Source organism: Xenopus laevis, chromosome 2S (genome assembly GCF_017654675.1).
Source record: "Xenopus laevis strain J_2021 chromosome 2S, Xenopus_laevis_v10.1, whole genome shotgun sequence".
Taxonomy (NCBI): domain Eukaryota; kingdom Metazoa; phylum Chordata; class Amphibia; order Anura; family Pipidae; genus Xenopus; species Xenopus laevis.
The window spans coordinates 82,886,123-82,905,391 of record NC_054374.1 but is presented as its reverse complement, the minus strand read 5'-3'; the positions used below and the strand labels follow the sequence as shown (position 1 = coordinate 82,905,391).

The 19,269-nt window shown below is 38.4% G+C and overlaps 1 protein-coding gene across 2 annotated transcripts; it reads right to left on the bottom strand.

Annotated features, from left to right (window-relative positions):
* Positions 1–14,857, bottom strand: hpcal4.S (hippocalcin like 4 S homeolog). 2 transcript variants are annotated; one of them, XM_041584082.1, is made up of 5 exons: positions 14,571–14,857; positions 14,476–14,478; positions 5,497–5,660; positions 2,701–2,916; positions 1–1,568 (listed from the first exon to the last, which is right to left on the bottom strand). In XM_041584082.1, exons 3-5 carry the CDS (start codon positions 5,656–5,658, stop codon positions 1,371–1,373), a joined length of 576 nt encoding a protein of 191 aa, XP_041440016.1. In that variant the 5' UTR covers positions 5,659–5,660; positions 14,476–14,478; positions 14,571–14,857; the 3' UTR covers positions 1–1,370. The 2 variants fall into 2 exon arrangements, with proteins under 2 accessions (XP_041440016.1, XP_018097276.1); XM_018241787.2 differs by lacking the exon at positions 14,476–14,478 and having other exon boundaries at positions 14,571–14,855.
* Positions 14,858–19,269: the final 4,412 nt, after the last annotated feature.

Genomic DNA, 19,269 nt, shown 5'->3' with positions numbered 1-19,269 from the left:
TTGTAAGAAAGTATACGATTTATGAACAGTAAACAGTGCTTAACATTTTTAAAAATGGACCCACACTGTTCAAAATGCAGAGCACGGTGAATATATTGTACAAGTTAGTACAGATAATATACACAAAAGTCACATATACTGAACTGGTGAGACACTGTATGGTTATTTAGCAGCAAAGCACTTCACTATGCATACTCATCATGCATAGCTAGGACACTACATATCACATGCAAGATTCTATATCACTGACAGCCTTATTGTAACATATACAGCACTGTATCGGTAGCATACAATGCACTGCATAGATCAGACAGAAAGCCTTTTGTAAATCATATAAAGCCATATACTCAGTCACCATATACATAACAAATCAAATGTTTGATATATTACAGCTATAACATAATCTGTCTACAGATCCCATTTTTGTAAAATGATAGGCACTCACTGACTTGCTGAAGCTGACAATTTATATATTACACCGTTCACTTATTTGATACAATGAAGTGACTTCTTTAGCCTTTAGGCAAAAACAGAGATAGATATATTGCAAAATTAGAAGAGAAACCATTCAAGTGTTTTGTTTGTTTTTTAAAGAAAATCTTGATAGTTGACTGCCCTGTCATGTCACTGTTCATTAGTGACTCGAAAATGCCCTCTAAATGTGTAGTTTTAAAAATTATTTAAAGGGCCACTATAATTTGATTTTATATTTTTTTTATATTTGTTGAATGTAAATATTAAGAGGTGAATGATTATCTATTTTCCTTTAGCTTTTTTTTCCATAGCATCTATAAGTTTATTGTTGTCTGTGCTACCATTGTCTCAGACTAACTTTTGAAAGCCTTCCATAGCCCTAATTAAGCATTATAATAGAAGTTGCACAGTCTAACAGAATGGGAACCAGGAGCTGACATTATGTGCAGCAAGGCAAGTCAGACAAAACATGCAATGAAACTGTTCATTGCAGGGACAACTCCCTAGGTTTTCTAATAACTAATATAGAGTAAAGAAGAGTAAACGTATGGCAGCATAGGATTCCACTATAAGTTGTAGTGCCTTTTAAAATAAAAAATAGGTGCATGATCTTCAAACAACCTTATTTCAAATCCAAAAATATAATAGGCATAACAAGAATCAATGAACCAAACTGCCCTACAATGGTTTTACATTTGTTTCTATGCATATATTTCATATAACAAGATTTTTGGATTGAGAATCCTGATTTGCAAGTTGTCGCATTGTTAGGTTCATCTTACATGACGGGGCAGTCCAGCATGAGAGACAGGTTGAAGGACCTGTACACTGTGGAACTGGAAAGGTGGTGACATGCATGCAGGGAGCTCACAGGAGTTACTGGGGCTCTGTGAGTGTTATTTCTGCATGTCACATTGAAGGAGCAGCACTATAGAGGGGTCACTTTTTGCTGCTTCCTTAAATTCTTCCAAGGTGATCTGGTCATCTTTGTCTTTGTCCATCTTTGCAAAGATTTTATCAACTCTTTGTTGTGGGGTAAGACCATCCTGATTCATTCGCATCATAATGACAGTACCAACCATTTTATAGATAGCCTGTGGGAGGAAAGAAGGAAGAAGAAAGGTAATGTCAGTGCTGGTTCTGAAAGAGCTCAGTGTGTTCTGCGGTTGGCTGGAGAAAGGACTGAACCATGAGCATTAGTATATCTTAAATATGTTCAGAGGAAGGCTATCCTACTTGAGGCCTGGGAGCCACGTGCAGGCCTTCTAAGGGCTAAACTGAATAATTGCTTGTATGATACCACCAGTGTTTTAGTATAATCAGGCCCAAGATAACAGCAAACATATAACATTACAATATAGTCTAAGCTAATGTATTCACACCAGAAATTTGTTTATTAAAGGGGTGTTTATTAAAGTTAACCTTCTACAGTATACATTTTATAGGTGAGCAGCTGTCTATGCCTAAGAGTACAGAAGTGCACTGCCCTTACTCACTGTAAGTTTTTGTTTAAGGCAAATATTTAGTAATAAAAAACACACTAATTGTTAACAATATATATTGGGCTTTTAGTTCTAGGTCTGGAACTACAACATTTAGCAGCAAAGAAATTTTCATTATTCGTTAAGAACAAATAATATGTAAATATGCTAGGAGTCACAGCAAAGGCCACTTTATACTGGGGTTAAGAAAGCAATCACAAAACCATCTTGAAAGACTTCAGTCGTTTGGATTTCACATGGTACTGGGAATCTAGACAAGCACAATATATGGTTTTCTTTGTGCTAATAACACAATGTCTGCAGGAAAGCTAATGGAGCAAACATAGTTTGACTGAAAAATATACGTACCCCTAAAATCCATACTCGAAAATTACAATCCTGTTATCAGTATTGATTAACAAATTATATTTTGTTATGCTATAAAACCTCAAGAGCATTTTATTTAGCACATCCCATGAACAGTTTTATTTCTGTGTGTTAGTAATCATAGAGCTATATTTACCCAATAACCATTAACCATGAATTACACAGAGCACCTGCTTTACTATCTTTGCTCTAGAAACAGATCTGTCATTAGAAAGGCAGATTAAAATAGTGGCATTTTCTGTAATGTAAAAAATATACTCTTCATTCTACTCATTATTGTCTTCCTTTGCTCCTTTTTGTGTCTTACAGCTCTACCTCCCTGACTGCCATTTGAACGCCCTTATTATTTTCATCATACCTCTATTATTTCCAGCATCTCCAGTCGTGTGATCTTGCCATCTCCATCCAGATCATACATCTCAAAGGCCCAGTTGAGTTTCTGCTCAAAGCTCCCCCGTGAGGTGACACTCAAAGCACAAATGAATTCCCGGAAATCTATTGTCCCATCTCCATTCTTGTCAAATGTACGGAAGGCATGTTGAGCAAACTTAGAAGCATCACCATATGGGAAGAACTGAAATGAACAAAAACGACTAATTAGACACACACAACACCCAGATGCTCGATGCTTACAGTGGTGCATTTTTCCAGGAATCTCCTATTCCTGAACCTAACAGCTTGAATCTGTATGCTGCACCATGACATTGCAGGGTACTTACTCTCTTGGTCTCCTGTTGGAGCTTCTAGATGCTCTACTAACTACACTGATCCTATCTCTCACTTCTAGTTTGAGCTATTACAGATAACAGTTTCTTACAGATTGCATCTTCTTATACTGAGGCATAACTTCACCCCAGGCTCTCCAGTACCAATCACCATAAGAACATGGTAACTTCCCTTTTTAAAAAGTAGGGGCACATGACAACCGTAACCAACTACAGTACTGCCAGGGAATACTTTAACCTTAAAAAAAATTGTCCCAGCCCTTGGCTGCATAAATCCTTATGGGGGTAAAGGTAACCTTCAGAGCCGTTTAGATAATTTTCAGGGGGGGGCATGAGGGGCCCTCATTTAGCTCTCCCTCCTTAGCCCGCCTCTGTGCTCAAGGCTGACAACCGAAGCGAAGAGGGCTGAGAAGGGACGACTGAGGGCTAAGGAGAGAGGACCGAGCTAAGAGGGGGGGGGAGTTTGCAACAGCAAGTGTGAGCAGCACGGAGGTGTGACTGCAAGCTCTTCGCATCAGTGAGTAAAAGGTGAGTCTGCATACTTCTTTGTTAGGAGAGCGCATGCAGGAGTCGGTGTTCTTCTGATGATGTCCTCAAATGCGTTCTGTACAAGTCCAGGGGTGGGGCAAGTGCCCCCCCTTGCCCCTATCTGCGGACGCCCATGGTAAACTTTAACCTCCTACACTTGGTTAACTTAGTAAACATTTTAACTGTATTGACATAAATTTACTTTATGAATGGGGTAAAATGATAAGATGTCCTCAAATCAGTTATTCTAAAGAGGGAGTCCCCAACCTTTTTTACCCGTGACCATTCAGATATCAAAACAGTTGGGAAGCAACACAAGCATTAAAAATGGCCCTGAGTGGTGCAAAATAAATGCTGTGATTTTTTAGCCCCTGTGATTGACTCCTGTAGACTGAAAGTCTCTGTTTGGCAGTACACCAACATTTTATGCAAACAAAACATGCCTCCAAGTCTGGAATTAAAAAATGAGCCAATGCTTTGAGGCCAAGGGGGGCAACATCCAAGGGGTTGGTGAGCAACATGCTGCTCACATGCCACTGGTTGGGAATCGCTGTTCTAAAGGAATGGATCACACAGCATACTAGTATAAGAATTTTAGGGAAATCAAACTGTGACAATATGTAAAAAAAGAGTAAGCTGTGTTTACCTTTATCTATAGGGGTCATTTAAAGCTACAGTTCAGTGTAAAAATAAAAACTGGGTAAAAAGGCCGTACAAAAGAAAAAAAATTCTAACCGGATGTCTAATATAACAGAACACTACTTCCTGCTTTTCATCTCTCTAACTCTGAGTTAATCAGCGACCTGAAGAGGGCCACATGGGACATAACTGTTAAGTGACTGTTAAGAGAGCTGTAAAGCAGGAAGTAGAGTTGTTTCTATTATGTTAGACATCCAGTCACTCCAGTCTTTATACATTACATTTTTGGCTAACTAAGTATATTGGAAACATTTTTTATTTTGCACAGCCTATCTATTTACACAGTTTTTATTTTTATACTGAACAATTCCTTTAACATTGCCTAAGATGCAAGTGTGAGAGTATGCTATATCTATGCCTGGCTAAATAATCAAAGCACAACATGGATACAATGCCTTACAAGAGGAGGGGTGGTTTGCACTTGCACTGTGTCCCCAAACAATGAGCTCTTCTTTTCTTCTTCTTCTTCTTTTTTTTTTTAACTTGTTTTTATTAAAGGTCGATCATGTACATCAACGAAAATCGTTTGGACCTACCAGAGGTCCGAAATAGTAAATAAACAACATGGGGTAGTACGTACATGTGTCATAAAGTGAAAGAATAGATAAGGAAGAAAGGAGAAAAAGGAAAAAATCAAGAAGTAAACAGATAAACAAAAACAATAAGCTCTGATATAGCAAATTACAAAGTATGGATCAGTTCCATAGGCCAAAGTCAATTCAATTCTTCTTCTTTGATAAATATGCACCTATGTGTTTCCACAAAAACTCTCAAACACTGATATCTCTCAATGCTGACCAAGTGAATTCCTTTCTTCCAAAGATATTCTTAAACCTCATAAACAATGGGATCGTATAATAATTTAATGTAAACTGATTCTCATTTGTATTATTGGCAAGTATCCTACATGTATTTTTTTTGTATAAATACTTTTGGGTTTTATGCAAAGCTACATTAATTACATATTCCATTTATTTGCATATCACACAGCGACCTCTGGTGGTTCTTTTATGTGATGGTCTATTTTTATTTTCTCTTGTTGCACAGATTCTTCATATTACACTGAATTATGTCTGATTCTATACTTTCTGCATCAGTCATGCGTCCCATACAACGGGCTTATCATTTTTAAAGATGTTTTTAAGTACTAAAGAAATGAAATGCATTACCTTTTCCATAACTGAAATGAAAGATGAAGATACCTTAATGTAGAGTTGCTGAAACTCTTGTAGATTGAGGATGCCTGATGGACAGTCCTTCAAGAAACCTTTGTACCAGTGCTTTAGTTCCTGCTCACTGAACTCTGTGCTCTGAACTAGGTCCTGCAGCATCTCAGGTGCCAGCTTGCTGTTTGGTTTCCCCATTTCTTTTGAGAGAGACACAGATTTCGGAGAATTAATCTGAGTGTAAAACACCGTTTGCAAAACTGGTTATTATTGAAACTAGAGGTCTAATGAAACCATACGAGGAAACAAGAAAAAAGAAGGCTTACCTTATAAACACAAAGCCTAGGCTATGTTAAGTTGAAGGATAAAGTCACAACTACCTTGTAACTAACCAAAGTTGCTTTTTAGAAATTTAGAATGTTTTTTTTTCTGTGCATCTGCAAAGAGTGGCTTCTTGGATTTAGGCCACTAAACTGACCACCCTGTTCTTTATTTGCACAGATAATCAAGCAAATTGAATTTTTTTAATCGTTGAGGAGAAACCAGCTAGATTGATTTGCACAAGTCCGTATATCCTAGGGTCAGCACCCGTAGTCAGTAACTTCCATCCTTTGATCAAAGGTAGGAACTGAGTTTGCCTTATATGAATTTGCTCTTATAGCAAAGCTAATTGGATTAAGAAAGATGTGGCTCTGTGGTCTGCTTGGTAATTGTATTTATATTTACTTCACAAGGCAGGTTCATATTAACTTACATTTTCCAGAGCCAATGATTTGTATATACTAAGTGCCACTCCATCACTAAGGGTAGCAGAAACTCGCCACCATTTTCACCTAATGCTAGAGCACGAATGATAGGGAAAGGCCATAGTCTGTGTTGTTGTAGATGGACGAGCTGATGTGATATATTTTATTGTCACAGGTCTTCAGGTTCAGTATCGTTTATCCTGAAGAAGAAGAGGTTATAAAACTCACGGCCAGAACTAGGGGTGGGCAGAGTAGGCACCTGCTTAGGGTGCAAGGATGAGGTGCCACAGGCAGGTACCTTTTAAACGGTCGTCTGCCTACCCCTAGTCCAGGCTTTCCTGCTCCTGCTGCCTCTCTCCCTGATTGCACCCCCTCGCTTGCTCCCTTCCCCGTGTGAACGTTATAGGTGAGGCGCTCAGACGTTCGCGAGTGTGCACACATGGGGTGGCCGGCCAGGTTGACTTGGGCGCCCGATCGGTTTGGCCCTCCTCTGCTAAAGCTTGTACTGCTGACCAGTTCAGTAAGATGTATTATACTTCTGTTATTACCTTCTATAATCTCATTCTAGAACCTACAGCTTGAATGGAATGCCTGGTGCCAACTGTGAAAAGATTATATTAAAGGGGAACTATCACAAAAATGAAAATTTTAAATAGGCTTTAGCATACTGACATGGATTTTTTTATATATATATAATCAATTAAAAATTCTGTACCATTCCTTTTTTTTGGAACAAACAAAATCAGAAAAAACAAAGACTGGCTTTGGAAACAAGCATGGAGAGAGAGAGAGAGTATTTCTGGTGATTTAAGAAGAATGAGCTCTAATACTTCTACTAATACTTAAATCTACTAGGCAAAATGACCCCTCACCAAGGCTACATTGGAGCCAACAGTCATTCAAAATCAAACTCCCAACTCCTGTATGAAGAGAAAATGAAGAGAGACAGATGCTGAAACTTATTTTAAAAAATGGTTAAGAATTTTTAATTGATTATATTTAGAAAATGTCTTATTTTAGTATGATGAAGCTTGTATTATATTCAGGCCAGATTTGTGGCTAGGCCACACTAGGGCCTTTATATTAGGGCTGGCATGCCACCTAGCCGCTTTCTGGGGAGCACTGGGGACATGCAGCTCCCCAGTGCTCCAGCGCATGCGTGCGCGGGCTCTGAGGGGGAGGGGGTAGTGCAGGGAAATCCGGCCCTGATTACATTTTCATTTTGTGATAGTTCTCTTTAAGAATATTTTTCAGACTGTCATGTGGATTGTGAATGATTTTCATTCTAAGAATTTATTTATAATAACATAACAAAAAAATGTATAACAAGCAACTAACAAAATCACATCAAGGAATTAAGATTGTCACTTTATGATTTGGTCTGTGTATCCTTTGTCAGTGAACCAACTGTTCCTGCACATACTGTAGATATCTGCATATATGTCATGCAGCTAATTGAAGCAAATACATTAGGTTTCAAAACAGAGGCAAATGTATGAGAAATTTAGAGCCATTTTTACAGTGTACCCTAACACAACCCCAGTCACTTATTATTATTATTTTTCACAGACTGCAAGGCTCTTTAATTAGCATTGTGTTAGTGGCATCATGCTAGAGGTCTCACTGAGCTTTTTGGTATACACATTGCAGTATCTAATGGAAAGAAGGGTGCTTTACCCTTTAGAAGTTTTAATTTACATGTGGTGTAGTCCAGGTCTCGGAATGCCTGACATGTTACATTGTACTGAACAGCGTACCAAAATGCTACAAGTAAGGGGAATTTTTTTCACAGAAAAGGAGGTAAGCTGACAAAAATAATACCTTTCTCTTTGTCCTTCGAATTAAATTTTTTTAGGATATTGATCTGTAGGGTAAGAAGCAACATTTGCCTTTGTGCACTCACTACAGGGAGCCAATGTCAAAATAATCATTTAGAGATCATTCCACTTTTCATATAGGAGACAACATACAGGTATGGGATCCAGAACCCCATTATCTGGAAAGATCTGAATTACGGAAAGGCTGTCTCCCATAGACTCCATTTTATGCAAATAATCCAAAATTTTCTGTAAGATTTAAACAGTACCTTGTGCATGATCCATACAATCCTCATTTCTAGCAGAACCATCCTATTGGGTTTATTTTATATATACATGATTTTCTAGTAGACTTAAGGTGTGAACATACAAAGTACAGAAGAATCCATTATCCAGAAACCCACGAGCTTTCTGGATAATAGGTCCCATACTTGTACATCATTATCTTTTTATATAGTACTGGTGATTGTACATCACATTTTATACAGAATGTAAGGATTATATATACAGGGAGATTAGTAGCTGCTACAAATAGTTTCAGGACTAACCACACAAATTAACATCTGCTTGCTTATATAATGCCAAATGAGCAGATTTAGCCACTTTAGTGCTGAGCCAAATTGCAGATCTGAAATGATCATACTGTGGGGAGTAGTAACACAATAAAGAGCAAAGTGTGAAAAAATGGCCACAGTTCTGACTTGAATAATCTGTTGATGATGATGCTTAAGAGGAAGTGCAAATTCAAGTCAACAATTAAAGTGATTCCAAGCACACTGCAACTCATTGTTCCACAGGTACTGTATAATTAGCGAGGAGGCCCAGACTGGCATTTATAGATTCTAGAAAATGCTGCTGTAAAATGTCATAGTACATCATTACTTATTGGGCTGGTGGGGGGCTGTTTGGGCTTCTGTGTACTTGAAATACCAGGGCCTATTGTGAATCTCAGTATGGAACTGCAAATGAGCAGAGCAGATACTTAATAAACGAAAAACCCAAACCTAATGCTTTGCTAATTTCCTCAGCTTTGGATACAGGGTTAGAGGTTAAAACAGGAGGACACTGGTACTAGAGGAAAACTGGGACCCATCTGAGGTAGGAAAAATGACATGCCTCCCAACATTTAAAACATGAGAGACAAAAACATCAGCCACACAACGCACCCACTTTATGGCCACACCTCCTAACTACCATGTCGATGTTACAAATTTCATGTTTTATGTGTTATTACATTATAACACATTCGTTTTGCTAATGAAGCTGAAATTTCCCTTTAAGCTGTAATTCAAAGTTCTCCCAAGAGACCTGCTTATCTTAAATTGTTACAATAGGATCTTTGCTTGTCTTAAATTTATTCAAACTGGCGTGAGTGCAGGAGATCAAAATTGGGACTGTCCTGCAGAACACAGGACAGTTGAGAGGTATTTAATTATAATGTAACTAGGAATGTCAAGCACCTCTTGTGGAACTGCAAGTCTTGCCAAATCTCCCATCAGTCTTCATCAACCGGTTGGATGAAAACCCACCCCCTTTCAAACAGCCCGAAGGTTGAAGTAGAGAGGATGCACACACACGCACAACTTCATAGGTGTAAAAATACCTCCAAAGTGTTTCTTGCAGAGTGCAGACAAAGTAACCTTATTTTTCAAGAGCCTTACACCCCTTTGTCAGTGGCAAACTTTTGGATTTCCTGCACAATTGAGCCTGTTACTCAGACACAATGGGGCAAATTCACTAAGTGCCGAACGCTAGCGTTAATTCGCTAGCGTTTGGAATTTTCGTTACTGCGCAAATTCACTAACGAATGCTGGAGTAGTTTCGCTAGTGTTACTTCGCACCCTTACGCCAGGCGAAGTTTCGCTAGCGATGTAACTACGCAAATTCACTAACTTGCGCAGTGTAGTGAACGCTACCTTTTACGCTAGACTTCCTTCGCCACCTCAGACCTGGCGAAGCGCAATAGAGTAGATAGGGATTGTTTCAAAAAAAGTCCATTTTTTTTCTAAGTCCCAAAAAACGCTGGCGTGTTTTCTACATGATGGGTGATAGGCTGAAAAAGATCAGAAAATTTTTTTGGGGCTCCCCTCCTTCCCCCCTACATTTCCTGACTCATGGCAACTTACCTAGACAGTGGGCACATGTGTAGGGCAAAATAAAAATTTTATTTGATGATTTGAAGGTTTTCTTGGCATTTGTAGTGCTGATACGTGTTCCTCCATTGAAATTGAATTTGGCGCCGTATGCAAATTAGCCTTCGCTAGTGTAACTTCGCTTTACATAGCAAATCAACGCTAGCGCAACTTCGCAACCTTACGCTACCCCTGAGTGCAACTTCGGATTTTAGTGAATTTGCGGAGCGCTGGCGAAACTACGCCTGGTGAAGTGCGGCGAAGTTGCGCCTGGCGCAACTTCGCATCTTAGTGAATTTGCCCCAATGTCTTCTAAAAATCCTACCTTTTCAGATAGTCAGCTAGCAACCACTGTTCCTGCCACAGGTTTTCCCTTTTGGCATGTGTTCGGCATTCACTAATGGTATGAAAAACACACACTCCTCCTGGCTATCAGTAACAAAAGGAAACCACTACTACTATATTCTTGATTCACAAATAGCAGTAACCTCAGAGTGCAGCATTTCCTCAAAAAAGAACTATTTTTCTGGCTTCTGCTTGTAAGGTAAGTGAGCCTTTTCTACATTGTTGAAGCTTTTTGCTATATAATCTGCAAGTCAGCACTTCTAAAGCATCGTCTTCTACAGGAAGGTACTGTTATGTGGATGTGTTAGAACTCTGTAAAGAAAGAGGCTAGAAAAGTATGTTACACTAAAGGGGAAACTCAGCTTTGAAAATGTATGTATGATATTATGATAATACACACGTCTAACAGGGTTTGGCAAGGATGCCAAACAAACAAATCATTTCCTGATTTCACCACCCACATACTGGATTAAGCTGCAGGCCTATGGATACCCATCAGACAAAGACTATTATCACATTTATGCACCCCTCTCCAAATTTAAACCTACCTAATATCTTGTTGATTTGTTCCATTTAATGTCATTCCATTTGAAATAGAAACTAAAGGTGGAAAGATTTGAACCAGATACTAATGTTAGTAATGTTGAGCAGCTATAGGCACCGGACACAAAGGAAGCCCTGTATGTACCATCTGGTAAAGGCAGGTGTTTTGTATATGGTTCCATTGCACTAAATTGAGTGCACATTGCTCCTTATACCTGATGCCCTCAAGTAGATGCAATGGGCAAACTGCATAAAGTTCTATCATGAGTAGATAGATGAGCATAAATAGGTGTAATTATGTATCTGTGTCTATTTTATTACCTATCAGTGCACCTAGAAATCATAAATGAGCATTGTGACAATATTCTGTAAAGCAGTTTATATAAAACACTTTCCTCCTGCTACAGCCTATAAGGGTTTTATTTAAAGAGTAGCTCATTATATAGAGGGGTCCTCAGTAAATTGCTGTTTTCTTTGATTTTGCTCAATAGGAACAGTGAATAGAATGTAAATTTACTTTCAGTTTCAGAGTTTGACCTGTTTTGTACAAGAAATGACAAAAAGTATAGATACACAATATGACCTTGATTTTATGTACCCACCGTACTGCTGCTTTAAAGAGGATCTGTCTTTTCTGTGATTATTGTTTAATAATTTGGAAATGACATAATTTATCCACAACTGAGTAAAAAAATAGATTTTTTCTTAAGATTTACCAAGTGCTTGTATTGTAAGGGGGGAAAAAACTGTGGTTTGTGCCTTTATTTTTCACTGCCTTAGTAAATGAGCTAATAAGGGTTCGACTAGTTCAGAAAACTTGTTCTAACATATAGAGTGTGTTCATTTTGGGTCGTGTACCCTCAAACAATGAGTTTATGCTAAATGAAGTCCAAATAGACATTTTTATTCTCCATACATGGGCTGACAGTAACTGCAAACCTGACCACTCCAGAACAAGTTGGCAGACCAAAATAATGTCCATTCTAATCAATATCTTGTCAGGGATAAGCCTAATGTGGTTCTCTACTGATGGGTCACAGATACTTATTGTAGTCCAGAATGATTTGGCCCACTACCTGAATGGCAAAACTCTGTGTGACGCCTGCAGTTATATCTTTTGAATATCTACAGTATTTAGGAGGTCTTGTTGATTTAAAAATGAAATATTTTTGATGTTACTAAACAGCTCTAAAGTAAAACTTTCATTGTTATCTGATACACAATTCAACACGTCATGATGCTTATTTGGGTCTTTGTTGGTAATCATAGCATACAAGCAGTTTTCCCACTACACATAGCCTATATGGCCTATATTTTGCCCAATACCTTTCAAATTCGGATTGACTGAAATATGAAGACTGATTACCACTTTTTCACTGTTACTATAACACAAAGGAGTAATTTACAACAGACCAGGGGAAAGAAATAAACAGTGGTGTAACTACAGAAGAAGAGGTCCCTGTGGTCACAGGGGGGCCTGCTTTCTCTACAGACCAGAAGTCCTCTCTCCTAAACTGTTTATCTTCTTTAAATATTAGCACACTACCATGCAAGCAGGCTGGGGGAGGGGGGCTCATGTAAGTGCTGGCTGGCCCAGAAGCCAGAAGATTTTTTGCTGGGGGGGGGTATGGCACCCTCTTGTTATGCCACTGCACAAGACACTTCTTACCACAGTCTGACTATGGTCTACATCTTGAACCCAATAAAAAACTGCCTTGAGGTGCAGATAAATGCTTCAGGGGGCACAACTAGCACTGTCCTTACTGTCCAATTTTGCAACAATTGCAACTTTAACAGCATACTTTTTCAGCATAAATGAATACACTTTAACAGCCTTACTCAATCTACAACTTTCTTTATTATGTATTTTTGTGGCTTGCTGGGTAATAATCCTCAGCATTGCATGATGACTTGTGCCGTTTTGTGTGAGAAAAAAAAATACTCAAACTGTCAGTCAGTAGTTTTGACTTTTCTTTATCCATTGTGGATATACCGATTAATATGGTTTGTGTGTAAATAGTGTCAGTCATAATAAATAATTACATTATGAAATTTTAGAACTCTTCCAACTGATTAATATCTGTCCTTCCTGACTGTTGTTTGATTCCTGAACCACATTTTTTTAACAGTTTTTCTGTGGGGGGGACATTTACAGAACAATGCCATAGAGTATTTTTTGCGCAACATTTGCTGAAAACAAATAAGGAAGTAGAAGGAATAGCTTTTAATCAGAGATCTCTATAACAGCATTGGTAAGTGTACCATCTTACAATTACAACATCCATTCGAAGAGCTTTGCAAGAGTATATGTATACATTTCAGTATTTCACGGTCTGTTAATGGAAAAAAAATCAATATGCTAGTGTTGTGCCTGACATAGTGTTAACATTAGCACTATTCCTGTATGTATGTATATGTATATTGTATGTCTGTGCTTATAGATCTTGTAAGCATTATGCTCAGTAATTAATCTTTGCATCTTTTGTATATTACTGAGCTTTTCAGTGTATATGTGTCTGTAAGTCAGTGTTCATGGCTGCTTGTCATAACAGTTTCTCTCTTTGTATTTTTCTCTCTTTGCTGAAACAACAGCACCATTTTCCATCCTGTGTAAGTGTGAGCTGGTGCTGAGGTGGTTACTATGACAACTGCTGCCTGGTACACATAGGACTCCCAGAGTGCACTCTGAGAGTCTGTATATTTATTTTACTTTTCTCTCATCATCCCCTTCATTGGAATATTTGCCCTGAGAAACAAATTTCATGCTTATGGTAAACACAGGATCTTACTCTGTTTCACAGGCATGTAAAGTAGGAATCTGAAATGTGTAAAATTTTATAATGGTTTACCAGACTGAAATGGAAATTGGATCAGTGAAGTATCTATAGGTTATATAACAATAATATACATATTTCCTGTATATTTTTGACCCACTATCCATTCTCTGAATTAATATGCTGAAGAACTATTGCCGCGTATGTAATGTCACAACTCTTGTTGCTCTATCACGTATACAGCAAAAGACTGCCTCTTCATTTATGCAGCAACATTTATGATGTGAATATCATTGCGCAAGAAATCATTGGCAAGAAACGAGTTAAAAGTCAGTTTATATCCCTGTTGCAATTTTTATCATTCGGGCACACAAATATACTACACAGATGTGAATTATTAAACCTGCGCAATTACACAAAAAAGCTCTAGGCACACACTAAACGACGATGCGTTCTAAAATCACCTGCTGAAAGGTCTTTTGAAGTAGACACAGAAAACACATTTACAGAACTGTAATGTCCCTTCTGTTGCCATTAGCAAAAGGAGCAGGACACAGAACAGAGAGAGGCAATAATAAACAGCCTTGCATGAAGGATAATTGGTCTTGATGTACTAAAATTGTATGAGTCATGGAAATCATCTCCTAGACCCCCCAACCTGCTATACAAAGGATAATACTGAAAACTCTGTTCCCTTAAACAGTCAGCTTAGGGCCACCATCTTCATGTAAAGCAAAAGCATTTATACAGTACCTTAACAGTGAAAGATATACTTCTGTATTCTCTGTGATGGTCCGTCTATTCTGCTCTTGTTTTCTCTAGCTGTCACTTGCTCACAGTGAGATGTTTTTGGGGGGCAGTAAGCAGAACCCAGATCACGATGTTTGCATGTCACACCTTATTTGCATAGTCCCACCCTCCCATATAGACTGGTTTGTGCTATTGGTAGAGAGATATGTTAACAAGGTGAAATGTCCGTGTGGCTCAGGATGCCACTGTGTGTCACAGGGGACAGATTTGGCTAGTGGTTGCAGAGGAGGCAAGTTAGTGGGAAAATGTCTAGGCAAGTAAAAAAAGCTCCACATAGGGTTTCCATAGAAACAGTATCCATGGAACTAAGATGCTGTGCTCTGAAGGAATGAAATAAGAGAAAAACAAAAATTCATGCAGATATATACAAGGACGTGTTATGTGTGTTGTAGCTCTGTAAGAAAAGAAACACATGAATGCATACCTGGTGGTGCAGACCTATGCAGTTTTTCAAGCAGTTATTTTGCATATGTTTTTGTGTACATAATGTCTGAATAATACATGGCGTAGAACCAAAAAATGCAAAAGACAAACCAGATATATTCAGCATGAGTGTTTGTTTATTATTATCAGCAGAGTATACTTGTTCATAGTTTACGGATCATCATTATGCAAGAATAAAATCAGTCTGAGATGTATGTTCTCACAGGAAATATGGCCGTGCAAGCCTGACCTTAGCCTCCTCCATAATAAACGTGTTAAAGACAGATAGAAATAATTCTGGAGGGAATATCCCCAAAGCTGCACCTCCCAGTCACAACTACAAATCTAAATTCTGAGTGACACATACACTTTATGAATGATCTGGAAGACCAAGTGTTTTTACTGTCCAGTGTCCTTTTAATAGAAGATTCATCATCTACAGTATTTTGTTATAAATCAACAAAGGTAATGTACTTCAACCAAAAGAGTCTAGATCATGAATGAGAGCAATCGACAAAGACAAAGATCCTCTGCACTCAACCATTATCAATATATAAGGGAACTTAGGACATTAATGGTGTTACATATTAAAAGACACTAAATTTGACCTGAAGCAGTAACCCATAGCAACCAATGACCAGGAATATTTACTGGTCACTTGTTTAAAAGCAAACATATTATTGATGGGTATAGGGGTAAGACATTTTGTGCGCACAGCTATTAAAAAAAATGCACTCCCCTTTAAAGAAAACAGGGATGTCCATATTTTGCAATATATCCAAGCTGGCCAACTGCGTCAAAGTCATCCCTGGTCTGCCAGTATTTACACTAACTTTCATCTGATTCATTAAGAATTCTATTATTTCAGTATAACTTTTTCACAGGAGTTTTACCTGAAACTGGCTTTTTAAGCTGTTGTCAGATGTGGCTATACCAGAGAGATCTCCTCTTCTTCGGGCGACTAATCTCCCCGAAATGCCTTCCCGCAAGAATGTGAATTGCCAGTGGGATGGCACTCAGATCGCTTTGGTTTTCCAAGGTTTCCTCAGGCAACTTCGGAAGCCGAAGCGATCCAAGTCTCATCCTGCCAGCGATTCTCATCTATATATCTGCCTGTCTGTCTGTCTAACTATCTATCTGTTTGTCTGTCTGTCTGACTGTCTGTCTGTCTGCCTGTCCATCTATTTATCTATCCATCCATCCATCTATCTAACTAACTATCTATCTAACTATCTATATGTACATGTACTATACCACCTGGGTGCCCATACAAACACAAATATATATAGAGAACAAAGAATGACAGCACTTTTTTTCTCTCTCTGATCTAAGCTTAAAATCTCTGGTATTCCTACTTCTAACAACTGTTAGATAAATTCAAGTACAACATGATAAACAGTTGCCACAGGTGACATTCTTGCTATGTATACTTCCTGTGGGTGCTAGGTAACCATTTTTCACACCAGGAAGTTGTGGGGGGGGGGTTTAAATGTGCATGACTAATTCCGCAAATCATTTGCCATTCACCTGCATTGTTTATGATGTTTCATAGCACAGGCACCCAGGTAAAGGAACTGTTTATGGTGTGAACCTTACATAACTCTTCAAACACAAGGAATTGGTCCATCCTCTTTGCTTTACACAGTTTTTGAGTTGTATGCTTTCATTTTGAGACATAGTTGATTTGACCAATCAGTCACTGTTAGGTATCTATTTTTCAATACCCATTTTTAGTTGTCCTCATCAAGCAAACACAGGAATTAAGATGATGAAATCCCAATTCACAATCACTATGGATTTTTGTTTTACAACAGCTGACTCCCTAAATGCAATTAGATAGCTCTATGAGTAAATGACCAATTAATATATACCATGAACTGTTGGATTTAAAGAAAAAAGAAAGTGATAAAAGAGACCATGATGTTCAATCTCAGTAGATATTTTCCCACCCGTGGTGAACACTTTTCAATTATAAAAGGTCTCTCATTTATTCTTAAAACAACTCGTGATTCATTAGACCTTTTGGTGAATATACATAGATTTCCCCATAAACCTAAACTCAGAGAGCATTTCAGGGATAAATGTGCTATGCTAAGTTTAATAGTCAAGAAATTTTGGTTAACCGCACACCAACACCACCCTTCATGTATTAATCACCTAGTGCACAATGATAGAGGCTTCGGCCACCTCAAAATTCCATAGAAAAGTTTTTCTATGCTAAGTTTAAGCCACATAGCCTAACACACCAACTGCAGTTTCGAACATTTGGCAAATTTGTGCGTAAGGAAAAAACCCATAAAATAGGGGCAGCATGGTGCTTATGGACTACTCCTACCATAATGAGGAAATATAGTCCCAATTTTCTGATTGGTCTACATATCATATATTACCCAGGGGCCCTTCCTCCAAGTTTAAATGAATACTTCATGCTAAACTTCGTACTGCCCTTCATGCAGGCTGGATTAATCCAAACACAATTTTTAACCACAGACTAGCCACATATGCCTTTTATATATACAATCCCGAATATTAGCAAATTCCTCATGGACCCTTCAGGTAGATGGCTATTTTTTGCAGCCTTTGGTTAAATTAACACCAACATATACGCAATACATGTGAGATTTGGAGATTTTGCAAGGTGATTGTCTCTTAACCACGAAAATGTGAAATGCCTGTATACCATAATTCTGAATCCAAGCAGGTTAGGATCTCTGCATGTGGGGGGCACTTCAAGCACATCCTGACAAAGCAATCCTAACAGTGTTCCTTATTGACCTGCTAGAAGTGACACTGACATGTAACTTTGCAAAACATTCTTTCTGCAAATCTCTGGGTCAACTATGGGAAGTCCACTATTACCATCCTATGCAAATCTGTTTATGTTACACTTTGAACAGACATATATTAGTCTAAGCACAGTACCTCACATAATTTTATGCCTACGCTATAGGTATGATATGTTTGTAATTTGAAAGGTTAGCAGCAAGACAATCACACCTTTTCACCAGATGGTTAACATGTTGAATACTCCAGTTAAACTGACCCTCACATTTGATGTTTAGACTATTGATTTCTTAGACCTTTAAATCTACATGTCAGGTGACAGTTTAGGAACATGTCTATTTAGAAATCCCATTGACTGTAATACTATTCTTCACACTGCCAGCAGCTGTCCCACTTCTACCCCGAGAGTTATACCAAGAACTGTAAGCAACAGAACTGAAAGAGACTTATAATATATATAATATACACATAGTATAAACTATACCCCCCAAACAATGTAGGTCTCTATAAAAAGATATTGCATAATACAGCTCATATGTAAAACCCTGCTTCATGTAAATAAACCATTTTCATAATAATATACTTTTCTAGTAGTATGTGCCATTGGGTAATCATAAATAGAAAATTGCCATTTTAAAAAATAAGGGCCGTCCCATTGGATAGTACGATTCACTGTGCACACAAACATACCAAACAAACCATACTTAGGTCACAGGAGCCAATTAACAGCCAGAGTTCTGTCTTTTGCTTCAACACTTCTTCCTGTTAGAGGCTGCAGTATTTCTGGACAGGTGATCTAACATCCCCATCCTGCCCCCTGATGCCCCATCTCATGTCAGAGTATACAAATGTTGTTTACTTCTTACTCCTTTACTATATCTTAATGGGATTTTTTTAATTTAAACAGCAAATTAATTTTAAATCTGATATTCATTGGTAGAAGTAGGAACTGGGGCAGTTCGGGCCCCTCTTCTATATTTACCTGTCTTCCTACCCAGGCCTAAGATGCAGAGGCTGCAGGTTGCAGGCAAAGCCGATGAGGCACGAGGCAACCCGGCCTGCCTCCTCGCTCCCCTGTGCATAATAGCACAGACAAGAGCCAGCAAAAGCAAGAAATCCTAGACTAGGGGTCGGCAGAAGGCTTTTCTAGAAGCACCTGCCCAGCACCTCCCAGTCATTGCACATTAGGCAGGTGCATCTTCTGGGGGCCTATGGGGGCTAATGGGCCTCTGAGTACTTGAAATGTTGGTCTATTTCGATTCTCAATCTGGACCTGAAAGGTGGGAGGGCATGGGGCAAGATTGCTAATTTAGAGAATGTTGTTATGCTCTCCAAGAATAAATAACATGAAGGTCTGCACTTAATTAATATTACATGCCACCAGAGGCAAGGCTCTCAGATACATCCCTATATAAGTCTGTTGTAGTGTAATGTT

Bases quoted from the DNA above. Each gene is read 5' to 3' on its own strand.
- hpcal4.S (XM_041584082.1), bottom strand. From the start codon at position 5,658: ATGGGGAAACCAAACAGCAAGCTGGCACCTGAGATGCTGCAGGACCTA. The intron at 2,917-5,496 runs GTATCTTCATCT...TGTTCATTTCAG, and splicing joins TTCAGCAACTCTACATTAAG to TTCTTCCCATATGGTGATGC. The intron at 1,569-2,700 runs GTATGATGAAAA...TTCCTCCCACAG, and splicing joins AGATGCTGGAAATAATAGAG to GCTATCTATAAAATGGTTGG.